At 48.2% G+C, this 18,662-nt stretch overlaps 1 protein-coding gene across 2 annotated transcripts in view; it reads right to left on the bottom strand.

Annotated features, from left to right (window-relative positions):
• Positions 1 to 260: 260 nt before the first annotated feature.
• Positions 261 to 18,662, bottom strand: part of LOC308048422 (lethal(3)malignant brain tumor-like protein 3) — a 31,029-nt gene continuing 12,627 nt past the window's right edge. For both annotated transcript variants that reach the window (XM_080357574.1, XM_080357575.1), the window contains 15 exons: positions 18,117 to 18,221; positions 17,391 to 17,526; positions 16,801 to 16,892; positions 15,826 to 15,977; positions 14,912 to 14,988; positions 13,452 to 13,537; positions 12,664 to 12,774; positions 11,665 to 11,779; positions 11,460 to 11,559; positions 10,512 to 10,688; positions 9,107 to 9,238; positions 8,680 to 8,741; positions 6,384 to 6,550; positions 2,586 to 2,648; positions 261 to 839 (listed from right to left, as the gene is read on the bottom strand). In XM_080357574.1, coding sequence (XP_080213700.1) covers positions 711 to 839; positions 2,586 to 2,648; positions 6,384 to 6,550; positions 8,680 to 8,741; positions 9,107 to 9,238; positions 10,512 to 10,688; positions 11,460 to 11,559; positions 11,665 to 11,779; positions 12,664 to 12,774; positions 13,452 to 13,537; positions 14,912 to 14,988; positions 15,826 to 15,977; positions 16,801 to 16,892; positions 17,391 to 17,526; positions 18,117 to 18,221 — 1,704 coding nt within the window. In that variant the 3' untranslated portion in view covers positions 261 to 710. The remainder of the gene's footprint in view (positions 840 to 2,585; positions 2,649 to 6,383; positions 6,551 to 8,679; positions 8,742 to 9,106; positions 9,239 to 10,511; positions 10,689 to 11,459; positions 11,560 to 11,664; positions 11,780 to 12,663; positions 12,775 to 13,451; positions 13,538 to 14,911; positions 14,989 to 15,825; positions 15,978 to 16,800; positions 16,893 to 17,390; positions 17,527 to 18,116; positions 18,222 to 18,662) is intronic.

Genomic DNA, 18,662 nt, shown 5'->3' with positions numbered 1-18,662 from the left:
TTGCCTCCCGTGGGAGACATTTCTGGAGAGGTCCTTGCCCACCAAAGCCCACCTACACAGGGCCTGTTTCCTGCTCGCTGGTGACATGAATGAGAACGCTTTACTTGTTACCAGAAGCGATGCAAACCATGGCTGGGGAAAACCCTTTGCCCACAGCACCCTCCAGCTGGGGTGTGAGCAGCGCGGCAGCCAAGGGCACGAGAACACCCAGGAGACACTGGAATTCAAAAATGAGTCCCAGAAAGGTCAGCTCTGTGGTCTCAGCATCGACGGATACAGGTGAGTTGCTCTGAAGTGCATCCTTTTCCTATTTTCTCAGAGTTTTTATACATACAGACTATTAAACATGCTGGTGATAACACAGTCTCTCTCAGGCACTATCACTGGACACAGCAGCCACTTCACTCAGAGCTTTCTTCTCGCTGTTGCAGCTCCACCAGTGCTACCCTGGATTCCCCTTATAACCGGAGGTTTCTTCTGCATCTCAAAAAGAGATTGATATATCAAAACCAAATGCAATTACAAAATATAATAATATCCTCTTCTTGGAAGTGAAGCTGCCCCATATTCCAGACTGTGGCAGGATTATTATGTCCTCAAAATATGTTTAAGAAGTTCCACTAAAGCACTCCAGAGTGTCAATCTGCCTGCTGGGCACACTGCAGAGCTGGACCGCTGAAGGTCCCGGTGGGCTCTGCGGAGGGCTCGTCTCAGTTGTCCTCTGCAGACTTGAACATGAGAATGGCGTTGTAGATCTTCAGGGCAGGACCCAGCTTGATGCTGAGGATTTTAACGATGTCGCTCTGGTTGAGGAGCAGGAAAGCCTCACCATCGATCTGCTGGAGGTTGGAAACACAGAACAAAATGAAGATTAACATCAAGAGACAGGCAGGATTCTCACTTCAAGTGAGAAAGTGAAAAACACTGCCTTGTGAAAACACAGGATGCTCTAGTTAGCAGTGAGTGGAATCATAACATATTAAGAGGTTAAAAATTTACTTGGCTTTGCAAGAACATCCACAGAGAAAACACAGATATAATTAATATAAACCCCAAACACTGCAGGGAAGAAGCTGAAGATTAATGGACACAAACAATGCATGTCTCCCTAAGTTATTCCATTAAAGTCCATTTACAGAGACTGACAGCGTCTCCTCCTCTCACTTGATGTTCACCAGTGCAGACGACACCACCGGACACTCAACTCGTCCAGAATAATAATCCTTCTGTTTCTGTAGACTTCACAACTAGAGCTTTTTTGGACTTCAATGACTGGTGGAAGAGGCTACGCTGAATAAACCTGGACAAACACAATTAGAGCACAGATCTGGGAGCCAGGAGACTCGGTTTCCCCGTCTCTAACCGCACAAGAGACCATCAGCGCGTTCCTCGTCCTCCCCGCGCGTCACAGAGTGACGGCCGCGCTCCCGGTCCACACTGCGGCCCCGAGCTCTATCTGCGCGCTGCTGGCGTCCACCCCACCGCCACGGACGTGTTAAAAACAGCCTGAAACAAAGGGACTGCTGCCTAAATTAAATAACAGAGTCAAGAGTAAAGTGCTGGAGAACAGTCCTACATTTCAAAATGCTTTTGAGTTCAATATTATTACTATGCTTCATTTTCACTGCATTGCCTCAGAGGTGCTTATTTTAAACAGATCTTCCCTTTCTGGACCCAGAAACAAGCACAACATCAGTGCCTGTGCCTTATTGTTCATTTCTTCGTTCCATCTCCTTGGGATGGTTTTTAAAATTCCGTGCACAATTTGTTCTCTTCGCTCCCAGCATAACTCACCCCTCCCGGCCAAGAAGAGCCGGCAGGGACTCATCGCTCCCGAGGCCTGACTGCGGCGAACGGGCAGTGCGGGTGCAGCGCTGCGCCCTGTCGCTCACACCTGAATTCTGGCCAAAGCCAAACTGCTCAAGGGTTTTAATTTCAGACTGACAATTTGGTCTGAGCATAAATCTGAAAAGCAGCCCAAGCCCCTCTCATTTGGCAGAGGGAACTGTACTTTGAGGCTGCAGAAGGTATTAAAATAGAACGCGGTTATCTGCTCTCTGAACCAGAAAGCTGTCACCGTGTTCAGGACCTGTTTAAATTATGGCTAGAAGAAAAAAAACACATTGTGAACGGCTGGATTCATTAGAAGATTTGCTACTTACATTTTACTGACCATCTTCACTAGAAATCAGAACACACCTTTTACTATCACCTACACTGATTGTTTCATTTGAATAAATGTCATTATTCCCACTATATTAATGAAACAGCAGCCTCTCCAAGAGAGGCACGCGCGCTCGTTCGAGGGAGCAGATGAGATCTCATCGCCCCACTCCAACAGGACATCTTTATAGCGATGCCAAACCCTCTACACAATAGTCCAAGACAGGATGTTAAGCATAAGCTCCGTGATCGGAGCTGCAGGGGAAATTTAAAGCAGCAGAATGTAATTAGCTGTGCTTGATGCTGAAGCTGCCTCCCAAATGTCACCGGCACTTCAATGACAAGCCTGAGCCCGTCGGTGTTCTCTGGAGCTCCAGAGGAACGGGCACAAAGCCCGCGCTGCCGCGGCCGCACCGCCTTACCTCTTCCCTGAAAACAGACGCTTGCTCTTTGCAGCCCGGTAGGCGCTGGATAAAGCTCACCACCTGCAGCGACATTTGGGACAAGAGAAACGCACAATCAAAATGGGGTGTCATCGAGCAAAAACGTTGTAGCTCTGTATATGAGTTCTATAAGCAAGAATTGGTAAAACTTTGATACTTAGAGCTCTCTCGTTAATGAAGGGTATATATAAAAAACATGACTGGGTTGTTGCTGCAACCCCTGCAAAGCATTTTCTGGCTACCCGTGATACTTTCTGTCTTGCCTTTGGAGCATTTATCTTTGTGTAACAGTCCAGTTCCTCCATTGCTCAAAAGGATCTTTATAAAATATCAACAATATTTTTACAGATTAAAAGCCATATATGGCAATGCTATTTCAAACCCATGCACAACTTCACTTTCTCTACAGTATTTCTGGAAAATAAAATAAGGATTTAGACAGTTTCCCATGATGACATGCCTCCGAGAGACAAGATAAGTCAACGGAATGAGCACTGCTGGTTTACCAACGTACAGAAAGCAGGAGAGCCGCGAAGAAAAGGAGTTTTGGGTTTATTTAATCCCTGGTGGGCGGCACAGGATCCATGAAACCAACAGGATTAAACGAGTAAAAGTTAATTTTACATTTCACATTAGGGAAAACCTTTCTAAGCAGGAAATCTGTTACCATTTAGAATAATCTCCCCAGAGACATGCAAGCAGCCGTTGGGTTACGTTATATAACACGAAGCAGTGCAATGAACGGCACTGAATGCAGCGCAGGATGACTTAATACTTATTGTCTTCTCCAGCTGCAGCTTCACTGCTTCATAGGAGATTTGTATATCGAGGCATAATCAGATCAAACATCTCACGCTAATTGGATGCTCCCTCGCAGGAACAGCTCTGTTTCACGAGGCACATTCATTTGAGTTATTACAGATGTGACATTTCCCCATGAACACAGACAAACCGTTAGGAGGGGCCACTGTCAAACACGAGCTTCCCTCTAACTCAGGACTGTCAGACTCCCTGCTAATCCTGCCACTGCGTCTCCAGCTGACCCCGCCACCGGACCAGCGTCCGCTCCCCCGCGGCGCCGGAGCGGCCAGCGCGCCGCGGCTCCCTCTGCCCGGCACAGGCGATTTTGGTGAACCGCTCCGACTCCGTTGTTTCTGTTATGCAATCTGAACGCAGAGCGTGTTTTGCCCTTATCTTCTGCTGGTGGAGACAGCTCCGTTTTAAAGGGAACCCCTAAAATCCACGTCTCCATCGGGCAGTGACTCCAAATTTTCTTCTGCACAAGAGCGAACTCATAAACAAATAACAAAATATTACTTTCCTCTTGAATCCTGTGCCCCCATAATCAGAACACAAAAGCAAATCCTTCTGCAGGGTCTGGTACCTTCCAGAATTTAAGTGGAGCGCTGGGGGCAAGCAGATAGGTGCCCTTTAGAGTCCAGTGTTGGGGGCGGGTGGAATGATGCGGGCTGCCTGGCTCCCGTGTCCCGCCCTGCGCAACTGCTGCTGGCTATTGTCACCCGCAGCGAGTGACGGGCCTGTGATCTGTCCCAGGCCTCGCCTGAAGGACGCGGGGAGCACTCTGCGCCACAGGAGCGGCCGTCAGAACAAACAGGAGTCCCGGGGCTTTCCAGAAATGGAGAACAGAGAGGGACAGGGGAGAACACGGGAGCAGGGCGCGGGCCCGGCGCCGCGTCTGGCCGCGCGGTGACCCAGCCACGGCGGCTGAGGGGACAGGCCGCCCGCTGCACGCGGACAAACACCGCGGGCCGCAGAAAACCAGCGTTCTGCCATTCAGTATCCCTCACTAGCTGTGCCTTGGGAACAGGACAGGAAGCTTTTGATAAACAACTAAGCTACAATAAAGTACTAATAACTCCTCTTGCTGACGGCTCAGTGTTAGCAGAGTTTCTTCGCTTGAGGCCCCTCAATACCAGCGCTGCTCCGCCACTTCAGCTCTTCTCAGCCAATGGAGAATTGAAGAAACATTTTTTTTCCTTAATGTGGGTTTTATAAAATAACAACAGTTCCTCAGTCTGAAAGCAAAGGAGAATTTCACAGCCGCGGCTCTGTCTCGCAGCAGAGCGGCTTCCTTTGTGCAGCAGAGTTCAAAGCACAACCCAAAGGCAAATGTTTGCCCTGTAGGAAGACGTTAGGAGCCCAAATGCCGACAGATCAAATCCACTTTGGACTCACTAAAGCACAGACAGCCCCGCTGCTTTCATCTTCCGACCTGCGGCTACGTTCACTGCACACGCTGAACCTGCGAGTGCTCAAACAGAGACCAAATTGATTCCTGTGGGAATCTGTGATGAGCTTTATTTGCAAAACCAGATCCACTTTACTGAAATTCAAGCCAAAAACCTGTAATGACTTTAGCCAGTGCATTGCGGTGCTGCGCCTCATCCCGTTAATGCACCGTTCACGCTGCTGCCGGCAGCCGAGGCCGCACGGGCTGCTGAGTGCGCTGTGGGTTCCGAACCGCGCTGCCCGGCGTGCCCTGCACCGACGGCGCACGGCCCCTGCCCACACTCATCCGTCATCAAACTAATATCCAGTTAAATTACCCGGCGGTTGCCTTAAAGGTCAACTGCAAAGGACAAATTTTATTTGGCTTATATCCCAACTCTCTTCTTCCATGAGCCACGTTTTATCCAAAAGAAAGAGATTGTGATTTTTCACGTCAGAGGATTAACTGCTTCTGCCTTAACTGATTTTCTAGGAGACCTTTTGGAAAAATGACTGGAAGCTTTCTCCAAAGGACACTAACAGCAAAGCTTTTAGAGACTTTTTTCCTCCTTGCTATGAATTCAATCCAAACTCATTTTCATCACAAAAAACCCACAAAACCACAACAAAAAAGGACCAAGTTTTAAACCAGCCACACTAATTGCTCTGTCCCTTTCGCAAGTGCTGTGGTTCCCATCTCCTGTGACACCACAACCCCGCCAGTCTCCGAGCGGTCCCCCACATCAACAGCAAAGCAAGACTGGGTTTATCTGATGTAAGAGGCACTTAGGGAAAATGCACTTTCTAAAAGTCTCTGAAGCTCCTCTATAGGCCACGAAGAACAGCACCTTTTTCCTGCATCCCTGCAAGCACAACATCACAGCACATTTCTCCTGAATTAAATGGCTTGCAATTAAGTGCCAGGATCCAAATCGTCACCGCTTCCCAAGTAGAGATACAAATATTATTTATGCCCAAGGCATTGAGGCAAAAACCAACTACTCAGCACACAAAAGACAGCGGCTTCTTCACACACCACCTAATTACAGGAGACGTTTCCAGAGCTGGGACTGCAGACACTTCCCCGGCCGCACAGCCGCTTCTGCCAGAAACCAGGCCAGGCGGGGCAGCTGTGCTGGGGGAAGCGGGAGGAGACGCGGCGGAGCGAGGGTCTGCACGTTATCTGCAATGTAAACGTGAATCAGCAGCAAAGTCACAGGAGAGGGAGCGAGATGGGAGGAAAATGCAGAAATGGCAGAGTGCTCCAGGCCTGAGGACTAAAAGATCAAGGGCTAAATAAACAAAAGAAGGGAGGGAATCTTGTTCAGGGAAATGAGCCATGGACACCAGAGGGTTAACAGGGATCCTTCCCCTCCCTCACACAGAGACTTGGGTATAACTTCTAGCTAAGTCAGCTATTGCACATGCAGAGCAAACGGAAAAGCATTGCCTAGGAAAGGAAAAATATCCTCCAATTAGCGCTGCAGAGGAGGAGGGCTCGGTCATTCCCACAGCCCGGGAACGCGGAGCAGGGAGCAGGTAACTCACCTCTTCCACGCTCCATTTAGCCACGTGTTTGGCCGTGAGCCCCGAGACCTCCGGCAAGAGCTTGCAGTGCTGCTCCCAGCAGAGGTGCAGCCGGTGCGTCGGGTTCGAGGCCAGGGCAGGCATGAAGATGGACTGGTGGAGGGCCTGCTGGAGATCCAAATCCGCGTCTGGGAAGGAAACGAGACAAGTCAGAACCAGGCTTCAAGTGGGAGCAATTACAGCAAAGCAGGAGGAAGGGTCACACTCTGCAGGGAAAGGCAAGGCAGGGCGAGCACGGCTAGTGCATGGCATGCCGGGCTCTCGGGGCGTTCTTCCCACCTCCTGAGAGGGGGAGAAAAAAGATAAGATTGCCAGGCTGGAGGCTTTATCATTAGCTTCTTCCCTGGAAAATGATGTCATGCTGCTAACAGAGAAGATGTTTGCAGCATTTTATTGACAAGGTGGAGGAGTTCTGGTAACAGCATCTTCGGCTGGGAACTGATGGCACCGCTCCAGCGCACAGCTGGAGCCGGCCTGCGAGGAGCCGCCGAGTGCCGCTGGTGGCCTGGGCTCCCCGCAGACCCCCGCGCCAGCAGCGCCGCCCGTTACCTCCAGACATCAACCCCCTCCTCGTGTGCCAAGTGACGGAAGCTTTAGAAATCAAGGCAAAAAAAAGAGGAAGAAATCACCCCTCCCTAATGAGATCACTGGAGTAGTGCAGAGTCATGGTCCTACAGGGACGTGCCTGGTTATACAACAGGAAGCAAAGCAGAGGATGGAAGCAAGATGGGAAACGTTCTCTGGTACACAGTGGGTAACAGGTGCTGTTCCCTCGGCCCTCGCCCTGGCAGGCTGTGCGCAGGGTGCACAGGCTGCTTGGTACCATCCCCTGACAACAACCATATTAAAAAACTCCCATTTTGTTCCTGCCTTCCGAAAGGTCCGGCCTGCCCAGCGCCGCACGGCCACTGGGTTTGCCCGGCATTGGCACAGAGGTTGTTGGGACGGTGCGTGAAGATCTGCAGGTATGCCCGCCACTGTGTGTAAAGCTCAAAGGAAAACGGTATTCTAAAGAAAAGGCAAGTTTCCACGGCTTGCCTGCTGCTCACGAGCCCAAGGGAAAGCAGCGCTGGAGCTAACGCCGTATCTCGCCAAGGTCACTCCCCTGTCCCCAGCTGTGACACCTCACCTCAGCTCCAGGTGTGGGACGGCATCACATACAGGTCTCTAATTCTGAGACCAGAAGAGGGAGGATTTTAAAAAATAAAGCCTAAGAACTGCTCAGTTTAGGAGCTGATGCTCCTGGTAACACGTGTCACACGCTGCCACGTCCCTGCAGTGGGCACCGCGTCTATCACAATCTCTCCTATTCTTCATTAAATTCTCAGGGGTAAGCATTCAAACCACAGCCTAAACAAATTACTTTCCCTTTGAGAAGGAAGCAGGGTTCTAATAGTTTAAAGAGCGATGGGATGAAAGCGCTGGGTAATTGTGAAATTACAGGCTGGTGGATTATTGTGTGGTTTCTCTCCACCGATTCCACCATCCCGTCTGAGGTGGCCGCGAAGGGGAGCGGACAGCCGTCCCGGCCGGCGGCACCGCGCCCGGCGCTGGCGCCGTCCTCGCTCTCCTGCTCGAGTCAGCACCGGCTGAAAATGGGTATTAAAAAAAGAGCGAGGCACCTGTCCCAGTTTGTGCCTGCTTAGCTATTTTGGATTGGAGACTTATTACTATGTCAAATCCTCCTAAAAGCCTGGTCAGCTCAGTTCTCTGAAATGGCTTTTTATAGTAAATCTGAAAGTTAAGCATATGGTTTGCCAAAGTGATATCAGAAAGCTTCTCTTCAAACTTAACCTGTCATGTACCAGAAAAAACAAAAGGGCATTGTTCTTCCTTTTCATCCTTAGGAGAACCGTATAAAAGTCACCACCCCAAAGTGATTCCGATGATGTTGCTGAAGACCCAGTGGGGTCTGAAGAAAGGAGCCGGTGGAACTCGGGCCATGGGCCGTGTTTTGCGCGAGTGTCCCGGGACAGCTCCGCCGGGCTGCCAGCAGAACCGCCACCAGCTGCGCGGGGAACGACAATCCCCTGCCCCTTCAGCAGAGTATCCAGCGGTACGAGACACGGTGCATTTCACTCCTAAGCAATTTCACCCATCTTCCTCATTTTAAAAAAGAGCGAGTACCATTAACGTCACCTCCAGCACGTGCTTTCTCTCGACTGTGAGTTCAATGACAAGAAGGCTGTGAAGTTTTAAACATGACTGTGGTATATTGCACATACACACACAGAAAAATAAACAAAATTTAACCAACCTTTCCCATTGCTTTCCTGTTTCACCAGCTGGAACTTTATGTAGGCATGTGAGCAGGCAAGCCTGAAAGCATCAATGGCAAAACATTTCAGAAGATACACAAACTGAGGTAACTTTCCTCTATACAGAGGTTAACAGGACTTGCAGGAGCCAAAGAACTTTCCCTGACCTCTCACTCTAAACTAAGGTCTGTGCTATTAAATTCATGGCTAGAACTCAGATTTGAGTTTACTACAGGAAAGAGAGGGCCTAAAATAATGGGAGGAAGGGAGGAGATTTACCATGTCATTCTAAAACCCTATGCTGCAAATCTCTGATCAAACTGGGCTGTTCTATGCTATAATTCACATCTGTATTTCAGATATAGCAGCAGCATCGAGAAACGCAGCTGTTAACGCATGAAAATCCATCACAAAAATCTTATTTACGTTTTGGGTTTGGCTTTGATGTCTGCAGAGGAATCCTCTTCTCCCCAGTCCCTCTCCTGATTGTTTTCCGACTGCTCCGACAGACTGTGAACGCTGCTCGGACACGACTTCTCGCTGTCTTGCGAGGATTTTCTGGAAAGACACGCACATGACAGTCGCTAAGCTGACACCCTCTGCTCCGCCTGCTGCGGGAGAGCAAAGCTCCTTGCAACCGAGAGTAACCGCCGCCATCTAGCGGCAGCAGCTTTCCTCCCCACCGCCGCTGGCACGTGTAAAGCGCTTTTTCCCTCTTCAGCGCGGATTGAGAGAGATTATGTGAAACAAACTGGTCCCTGCGAACAGAGGCTCTGATCCCACCAGCTACAAGAAGCCCACTGAAGCGTGCGTCATGGCAAACGCAAGATTTCTGAATCTTTCATACATCGGGATAACATTTAGAAGTGTCCATGGCTGAGCTGGATGCATGAACTGACTGCACAGCTGCCCGAGGGAGGACAAGCAGCCGCTGTTACCAGACGTGCACACTGAATTCAGACCTCGCGCTATCAGGAAATCAAATACTTAGAAGAACAGAAATGTATCACAATTTTAGAGTATTTATTCTCAAGGAACTCCAAAGCTCCTGAGAGAGCTTTATGGTAACAGTGCAATTGAAATGCAATCAGTTCTGGTGCTGAGATAACAAATTGAGACCCCAGCGCAATTCTGGGACGGGACGAGGCAAACTTTGGCCACGGATGCTGGGGAGGGGAGAGAAATATTCCTTTTTGCTGGCCAAATATATCTTGAAGATGTTATAAATCTAAGCAAAACAAATGAACTTTAAAATGGATAAGCCTTCATAAACAACACAGACCAAAAGTGTTGCTGGAGCTCATCCTAATGACACTGGATTTGTACAGACTAGAGGTGGCAATAATAAAAGCCGTCACATCCAGGTCGGTCCCGACACAATTTAACTGCCTCCTGCATTCTGACAACTAATGCACAAAAGAACAGAAGATACCTGAAGGGCTCAACTTACTGGCCAAGTGATCCACATGGAGCCGTTACACCTGCCAGGGCAGCGCAGCCGACTCCGGGCTGGGCTGCAGCGACAGTTTAATAGTGCAAAATAACCTTGCCTGACAGTTTTAGGACAGGAAACGAAGGAAAATAATATATCTTAAATTGAAACAGCAAGAAAAAAATTTATGGAGACAGAATGCAATTTCCTTTGTTGGAATGTGACCAGAGCGGGAGGATTAAGGAATCAAGAAACCCATTAAGGCACATGAGGGTATAAAAGTGCACGGGTCAGTATTTCAGACAGGTGAGCTCAACGCTCTGCTGCTTCTCCGCCAATTCCTGTGGTTTCCAGCCCTAGGAAACGCCGTTTGCTCCCCAAGAACAGGGCTCAGCTCACCGGGACGGGGGAGAGTCCTCCTGGGAAGCGGCTCCCGCTGCCGGCCGGAGCGGCGCCGGAGGCCGCGGCCCCGCGGCTCTCTGCAGGCTGCCGGCGCACGGCCGCTCCCCGCTCAGACGGTCCTGCAGCGCGCTCTCCCTGTTGAGATTCACACCAGAGTACGGGCAGCCAACCAACCTGGGTCAAAGCAAAACCAAGAGATGACAATGCACGTTTTTCAGTCACACAGGTGTACGAGCCCCAAGCAGACGTATCCATCAACAAATCCAGACACAGGGAGGACAAAACCACTCTGGGAGATGCTGTTTCTCAGTTTTAGGTGTGGAAAACCAGGGGATGACCTGGCAGAGTCACCTCAGAGAACAAGCGCTTCTCCTCTGTAACCCGCTTGTCTGAACAATATTTCATGAAGTGAGAGTCCTGCAGCTTTCACTCTGAAAAATTCAAAGCTCTTTACCACATTATATGCTACAAGATCTCCAGACCTCCCATCCAAAATGGTTTTCTTGCTCTTTAAAGTAGTTTAATCAAGGAAAACCTTCATTTTCCAAGAGCACATTTCACATCAAAAGGCAGAGCACAAAACATCAGCTAAATCTCCTCACTCTTATACTTTAATAACCTACCCCTGCTCTCTCCCTCTTTAACTGGCTCCCTGAATGCTGCTTGTGTATATTAGTTTACCAAAAAAAATATCTTCCATTTAGCTGAAATGTGGAAATTGGAGTGAATTAATCTATGTTGGATTGCTCTGCAGTTGCAATGATTATACTGGTATAAACAGAATTTACGATGAAACAGCACATTTAGACACAAGAGGGAGCTGCAATTGCAGTTATAACTATCCAGAACAAACACCCTGAGATCATTTCAGTGCAGGTGCTTGTTGCTGTGTTATTATTACAGACAGCAGTCAGACAGAACCCGTCTAAGATCTCATATACATACGTATAATGTGTTCCGTATCGTGGTCCCCTGACGTGACCGATCCCGTGGCAGCCGGGAGTAGGACACGCTTGTCCCACCGTCCCCACTCGATCGACGGCACCTGGCAACGAGAAAACGGAACAGATTTGTGAAACCCCTGCATCTGAAGAGCACACTGCACTTCAGAACATTATTCAACGTGACAATATGATGTCAGCTACTTTACCCAGAGGGACTTGCAAAGCGTGTCCAGTTTTTGCACACCAGCCTACGGGATGAACATCGGGGCTGTCTGCATCGACCCAGAAATCGTAATTATGATCCCAACCATCAAAATGAATCTAGAAGAAGCACAGAGTCTGGGTGAGATACAGCTAAGGACATGACTCAGCTTTTATTTTAACTTCCCCCTTTGTTTCACCTTCTCAGCTCGGGGCTGATTCAGCCAAGCTGTCCGCCAAGCACAACTGTCCTTTGTGTAACTGTTTGTTCTGAGCCCTGTATCTGTTTTACAGAACACCCAGGTTCTGGAGACACTGTCAAACCCCAGGGCTGCAAGCAAGCACAGACTAAACCTACGCAAACAGAATTGCTTATTTAATGGTTTTGTTTTCGGAGGATCCCAAAACACCATAAAAGTCAAAGAGTTCCGTAAGTTTTGTAGTGAACAAGCTAGAATTTTCTGCTGGGTGAAGGAACTAGTAATAGCGCAGATACACGTCAGGTTAACAGAGACCAAGGGTCACTGTGGCTTGAAGGGTTATCCATGCAGCAAAATTCCCAACGTATGAACTGAGTATCGCACTACGATATATTGGCAGAACTTGACTTTCGCTTGTAATCACAGCAATGAAACCGAGAATCAAACGGCTGATGGAGAGCGAACTCCATTCCTGCCCACCCCACCACCCTAGGAAAATAACGTTAGGGAGCTTCCAGAGCATGAATGCTGCCATCACACAGAAATCACTGAAGGATGGAAAATAACGCTGCCAAATGCTATTTCAAAATAGTTACACTAAAACAGTAACCAGCAATACCAGGCAATTCCATCAGATTTCAACGGGACAAAACAACAGAAATCATTCCAGTCGGGCAGGCCTGCAGGCCAGATCATCCGCAAGGGGCCTGTTCGCTGCTCCTTATACTAAATGGGTATATTTTCTGTACTGCCAATCACTATATTCCTCAGCACAAGGGCCCTGCACTTGAAGCAAGGTCATACCTTAATGCGATGGTCGTCTTTGTCAACTATTGTTGCCACTCTTATCAAGATGGGATTTCTTCTGTCCACCGCCTCTAACTTCATATTAACTTGGAAGCCGTGGGCAGGACGCTGTAAAAGAGGATTGTGAGCAGAATGCTGAGTCTGGGTGTTCAGAGCCCGGCGCCGGCTCGGAATAAAACGCGCTGAAGCTTCCAGCAACCACTCCAACGCCCCGCAGCCCCCCTGACTGCTGCTCCTCCCCGTCCCAGGCAGCCCACGAACAGACCGTGCGGGAGGGCGGAGGGTACCAACCTGCGGCACGAACTTCATCGACAGGAACCAAGACAAGTGTCACAATGGCACAGAAAAGCTTTTAAACACATTGCAACCTTTATAAGGTAAGTTAGCAGTGTGGAAGGAGCTGCTACGAAAAAATCAGCTTTGAAGTAGGAGGGTTTTTTGGTGAAGTTATTTTAAAGACTTTTGCTCTGTTTCTGCTCATGGTGAGCTTCCAGGTAAACGCACTGAACTCCAATGCAAGAAACAAGAGCGCATGCTCCCAAGGTTGAGAGAACCACCTTGGGATTTAGTCTGCAGGATGATCTTAGTCCAGTCTTGTAGTCTGCTGTGTGTTTTGTTTGAGCAGCAGGGAGAGATGATCTTAAACTAAGGCTCAAAGTAAAAACCCAGTTTCACCGTCTTGGCACAAACGTGGTGAACCAGCATCAAATACAGCACCTAGCAAGAAAGAGCAGATAGCAGCTCCCCAGCCTCCTGATCAAGGACAATCAAAGAGATTCACCAACCAGTTTGAAGGCTCTTGCTGGGGCTGCCTGGGAATTAGTTTCTTCCAAGTATTTCTCCCAAGAGAAGGCTTTGGAATCCTTGTATCCTGAGAAAACCCAGAGAATTAACACTTAAGTAAGAAAACCCCACGCTCATTTTTACAAACAACAGAAAGGCAGCTATGTAATACACGGCTGTTACGCTAATTTAGCGCTGGAAGGTGGTCTGTCTCTTCATACCCACCCCTGGCGGCACCACAGGTTCGCTGCCGTCTGCCCAGGGCCTCGACCCGACCCAAAACACCGGAGCGGCTCCCTCCCGCCCAGCTTCAGCAATTCTTATTCTCTAGAGAAAGCTGTCAGTTTAGAGCTAGTCAGAGTACTCTGTGATGTGCGATGGCATCGTTAAATTAATTTCCTATTTTATTAACTATTCCGTGTGTGTCTCCAAGACTGCAGAAACTTCTCTTTTCTTGCTACCTACTCACCCACTGCTGAGTAAAACCAGCAATCTGGAGATAAAAGGCTCCAGCGCCGTTACCATCACCTCAGACACCCACATGGGCGCTACTCTAACAACAACAGCATGTCTCGGGTAGCTACATTTAAGAAACTCCTCTATTTTTTCCCCTTCCTACTTCAGTATTTTTCGACCTGGGTACCGTTTCCCTCTGGCAGGAGGGCGCAACGGGTCCCTGCGCAGGACAGTCTGCAAACCGCTGCACGCAGATCCCTCAGCAGAAATCAGAACTGGGTGCAGATTCTGCGGGGCGCAGGCGAGACGACGCGACCCCCGCAGCCTCGGCGCACCTTCCAGGAGCAGGATCAGGTGTGGTGGTGGTGAAGAATAATCACCTACAAGCCCTTCTGCCTCTGCAGCAAAGGCACCGAGGCCGATTCCTGCGGCGCTGAGGGATCTCGCGGTGCCGCCCGCGCTGCTACACCTGCTACCCGTAGTTACAGAAATTCTTGCTCCCGGGCTGTCTGTCTCCAAACAGCAGACATCGCTTTTTAATTGTTGTTACTTTTAAGGTGAATGAGCACTTCCAAGGCCCGAAAACAACACTGATTTTCCTGTAGGCTCTTGTCCCTTTTCATTTGCCAACATTCTCCTCATTTACTGAATTCCAGAGCAGCAGAGATGCAGCTTCAGTTACTCTTTCATTTCCAGAAATTCCATCTTATCTATGAAACTAAGATACTGACTCCTCTTTATTCCAGCTCACCTTAAAGGAGATGTTGCAAATACTTTAAAGTTCTTTCCCTTCTGAAATCAAATTCAATTATAAATTACCAAACCCCACTGCATTTTTTGAAAGAGCCATGAAACAAAACACAAGAGAGCGGCACAGAGTATGAACAAGAATAGTTTTCAGTCAGTAAGGAGTATGGAGTGGAAACTGTAACTTGCAAATACGTAATTAAGTGGAAGATAAAGCTTGCAGGTTTTTTGACTGAAATAAGTCTCACTTTCAACATACCAGGTGGTGTTGTCAGTGGGGTTCCAGTTTCTTGGCAGTAGCCAACAGGACGAATATACGGGCTGCTCGCTTCACACCTGAATCAAAGAGGAAAGTTGGCACCAGTGAATATTAAAGCAAAAAGAAAAGCAGAATTTCAAATGCTGTCTGATGCGCTTTGCTGGGTTAGCAGATGCTTTCAGTGGGTGTGATCACGGTGTAAAGACACGCATTACCTCGGCAGAATTTCTCACGCCAAGTTTTCAAGGCATTCAAGCTGCCACAACGATAAGGAAATACAGAGAATAACGTCTGGTGCTCTAAAAAAAACCAACAAAAAGCCCCCCCCGGACCACACCAACCACAGCTCAGCCTGGACCATCCACCCCAAAACGAGATCTAAAGTCCTGCAAACGGCGACACCGGTGTTACAAAGCTCTGCATGGCGTACTTATGGCAAAGAAAGAAAAGACCAACTTGCCACCAAACAGGTTCCTGTGCTTAAAAAAACAAACGAGAAGGTGGGGGATAGGACACGGAACACTGATCAGATCAGTGCCAGTTTGATAAGGACGCGCCTTGTGTTGCTTTCGCAGACAAATTCAAAGAACGCTGCTCCATTTACGTAGGCTGGGGGACACGAACGCTCCCTGGCCTGACCGAAGCTGCATCTCCGCGAACACGTGTCGCCCCGCAGGCTCCGCGGGGCTCGGGGTAACCCCGCGGTTCCGGCCTCACGGGCACTCGCACAACCGGGGAAGCCATGGGCTGCTGGCACTTTGTAAAATCCCTAATTAACAATCAGATCCGTGAAAAATGATTTAAAACCCCAACTTCGGTGACAACTTTTGAAATATTAGACAATACCCTTACTGGAAAAGTGAAATAAACCTCAGTCTCTTTGCAGATATATATTAGAAATAGAGTCTCTGTACCAGTAGTCGTAACTCTCATCCCAGTTGTCGAAATGAACCAGCAGGCGGTTATCCACCATGTCTGCGACGGTCGCAACGCACAACAGCGACGGGTTCTTCTTGTCCACGGCCTCCAGCTTCATCCCCAGGCGAAAACCAGAGGGTGTGACAGGCTGGGAACAGGACGTCCCGAAAGGGAAATCAGCCACGGCCGAGGTCAGGCCGCTTCAGTTGCCCTCACAAACTCATTAAGAAATGAGGCTGCAACCCCAAAACCTACAGCCCAAACCACACTATAGTTAACAGCAAGAGGTCTACAGACGAGATTTCCACGTGTTCTGGCAATGGTTGTTACTATTTCTAAAAAAGAGCCGAAAACTGCAGGTCTGGCCTTAGTGGGGGAAAAGTTGGAGCGTTTTCCGGAACACAGGCGAGGCGGCAGCAGAGCTGCACAGCTGGGCCCTGGCCCTCTAACGCCAGATGTGACCCACCAGAGCGCGACACGGCACGGGAGCGAGTGCCGTACAGGAACTGAGGGTAACAGCCAAAAAAACCAACAGGGGGTGCGGGAGGAGAAATGCTCCAGATCCATTGCCTCTAATGCATCCCATGGTGCACATGAGTGTGCTGCCGGAAACCAGAAATTATTTTGGAAATCATTAAATTAGAGGAGAAGTGACACAAGTATCTTGACTGGAAGGACACAGCAAAACACTGTTGCAATATATTTAATAAATGGGAGAGTAAATCTTTTCCTCCAGTATTAAGGAGAAAGGGAAATACAAATTCTCTCTCTGAAAAGCCGGTGACTGGGAGAAGGAGAAATTGTACTCGTTTCCATCTTAAAAATAAATCACGTCAGGAAATGGCTTGCAGGGGATTGTACCACGGCTGCACCTCTGACACGGGCGTATTAAAAACACGTAAATATTCCGGTCAAAACTCACTTAGCATCAGACCCGTTTCAAACATTCTGTGCTCAATATCACCACTCACAGTGCTGAGGGTCTTAAAAAGGCTTTTTGGAGCTGCTTGAGCTTTGCAGTTCTTCAAATAGGAAGTCCAATTAAATTCTCCTTCCTTGAAACCTAGCAAGGGAGATAAAAAGATTGTTCTACACAGCCCCATTACATTCAGATTGGTTTTTCAGAAATGGAAATTACCTGGGAAGAATATGAACTTTGCATGATAACCGCGCTCCTGCAGTCTTCAGGGGTGAGACACTTCAGCTAAAACAGCTCTCTTTTTCAGTATAATGTCCAATCATTAATCTCAACCTTGAAATGTTTCCAGGAAATTGAACACAGGCAAGAAGCAAATTCTGAACCCCGGAGAGACTCCCTGCGTTAAATGCTCATCCAATAGAAAGTTTCTAATCTGACTAACAACGTCAGTCTTTGGGAATATCAAAAGGAAGCTGTTCTGTCCTTTGGTGATTCGCTGTCTTAGCTGCACTGCTTCCCTTGAAGCCTCTCAGAGAGAGTTTCACAATGAAATCCAACTAAAAATGAAACATGCAGAGCCAGGACAACTAGTTCTTAGTAGAATTTACAGTTTCTTGTACACCATTCTATTTTTTCTCGTACCTTTAGGAGGGAGCAGCTTATGCGCTGTTTTTTCACACCAGCCGATGGGATGGATGTCTGAGGAGTCAGCGTTAACCCAGAAGTCGTAGCACTCCGGATAACCGTCGAAGTGCAGTCGCAGTCTGTACCCTTGGACCTACAATGAGAGGAGCTGTGATTGCCATAAAGGGTTATGAAAAAGCTAAAGTAAAACACCAATTAAACACTCCCTCAATATTTAGATCTCTAGAGAGAAGTAAATATAAGATCTCATTTATTTCTCAACATTTTTTCTCATTTATGTCTCCCGGTTTCCACGCTGCTCCTTCCTCAACAGCTGAAAATAAAACTGGCCTCCTATTGCACACGCAGGCACATATTACTGTGTGGCAATATGTGGAGTATGAATGCAGCCCAAGGGCTTTTACGTCTGTACCAGATCAACACAGACTCCACATAACAGAAGCAGCGTCAAAGCATTTTGACTTGCTTGTATTTACTAATTCTTAGGGCCTAATTGCACTGTTTTTTCATATTTGTTCATTGCATGCAATTAATAGGTTGACTATCGTGAGTTACAATTGCATAGAGGCTTAACTATGCAGCACTACTCCTTCAGCATCGCCCTGAACTCCTCCTAACCATTAATTCATTGAAGTGTTATTATTCTTACGTTTCTACCTTTTACTGAAAAAAATCCTACATGTACATGGGACTTTTGGAATCGAAAATAAGAAGAGCAACTACCTCAGCCACTGTGAGAACGCAAAACCGAGACGGGTGTTCAGGATCCAGCCCTTCCAATTTCATTCCAACTTTAAATCCATTTCGGCCTTGTGGGAATGATTGATACTGTGAAGGAGGGAAGAAGGAAACACTTGGTTTTAAGTCCTGAAGTCAAATATCTATTGCAGAGCAGTCATCAGATATACTTAAGGCTTCGAATTTTCAGCTCAGAGAAGAAAATTCTACCACCAAATGATTGTTGCTTGAATAGACAGGTAGAGAGATCAATAATGACACAATCATCACATTTCAGATTTACTTCTTATTCTAATTAATCTCTCAAAAACACTGAACCATGAGCCTGCTGCAATTCGCTGTGACAGAAGGACAGGGAACTGCTGGAGAGTCCAGCGCAGCCACCAAGATGCTGCAGGGAGTGGAGCATCTCTCGTGTGAGGAAAGGCTGAGGGAGCTGGGGCTCTGGAGCTGGACAAGAGGACACTGAGGGGGGACTCATTCCTGGGGATCAATATGGAAAGGGGCAGTGTCAGGAGGATGGAGCCAGGC

This window comes from Nesoenas mayeri, assembly GCF_963082525.1.
Source record: "Nesoenas mayeri genome assembly, chromosome: 21".
Classification (NCBI taxonomy): Eukaryota; Metazoa; Chordata; class Aves; order Columbiformes; family Columbidae; genus Nesoenas; species Nesoenas mayeri.
This window is presented reverse-complemented; position numbering and strand designations above follow the sequence as displayed.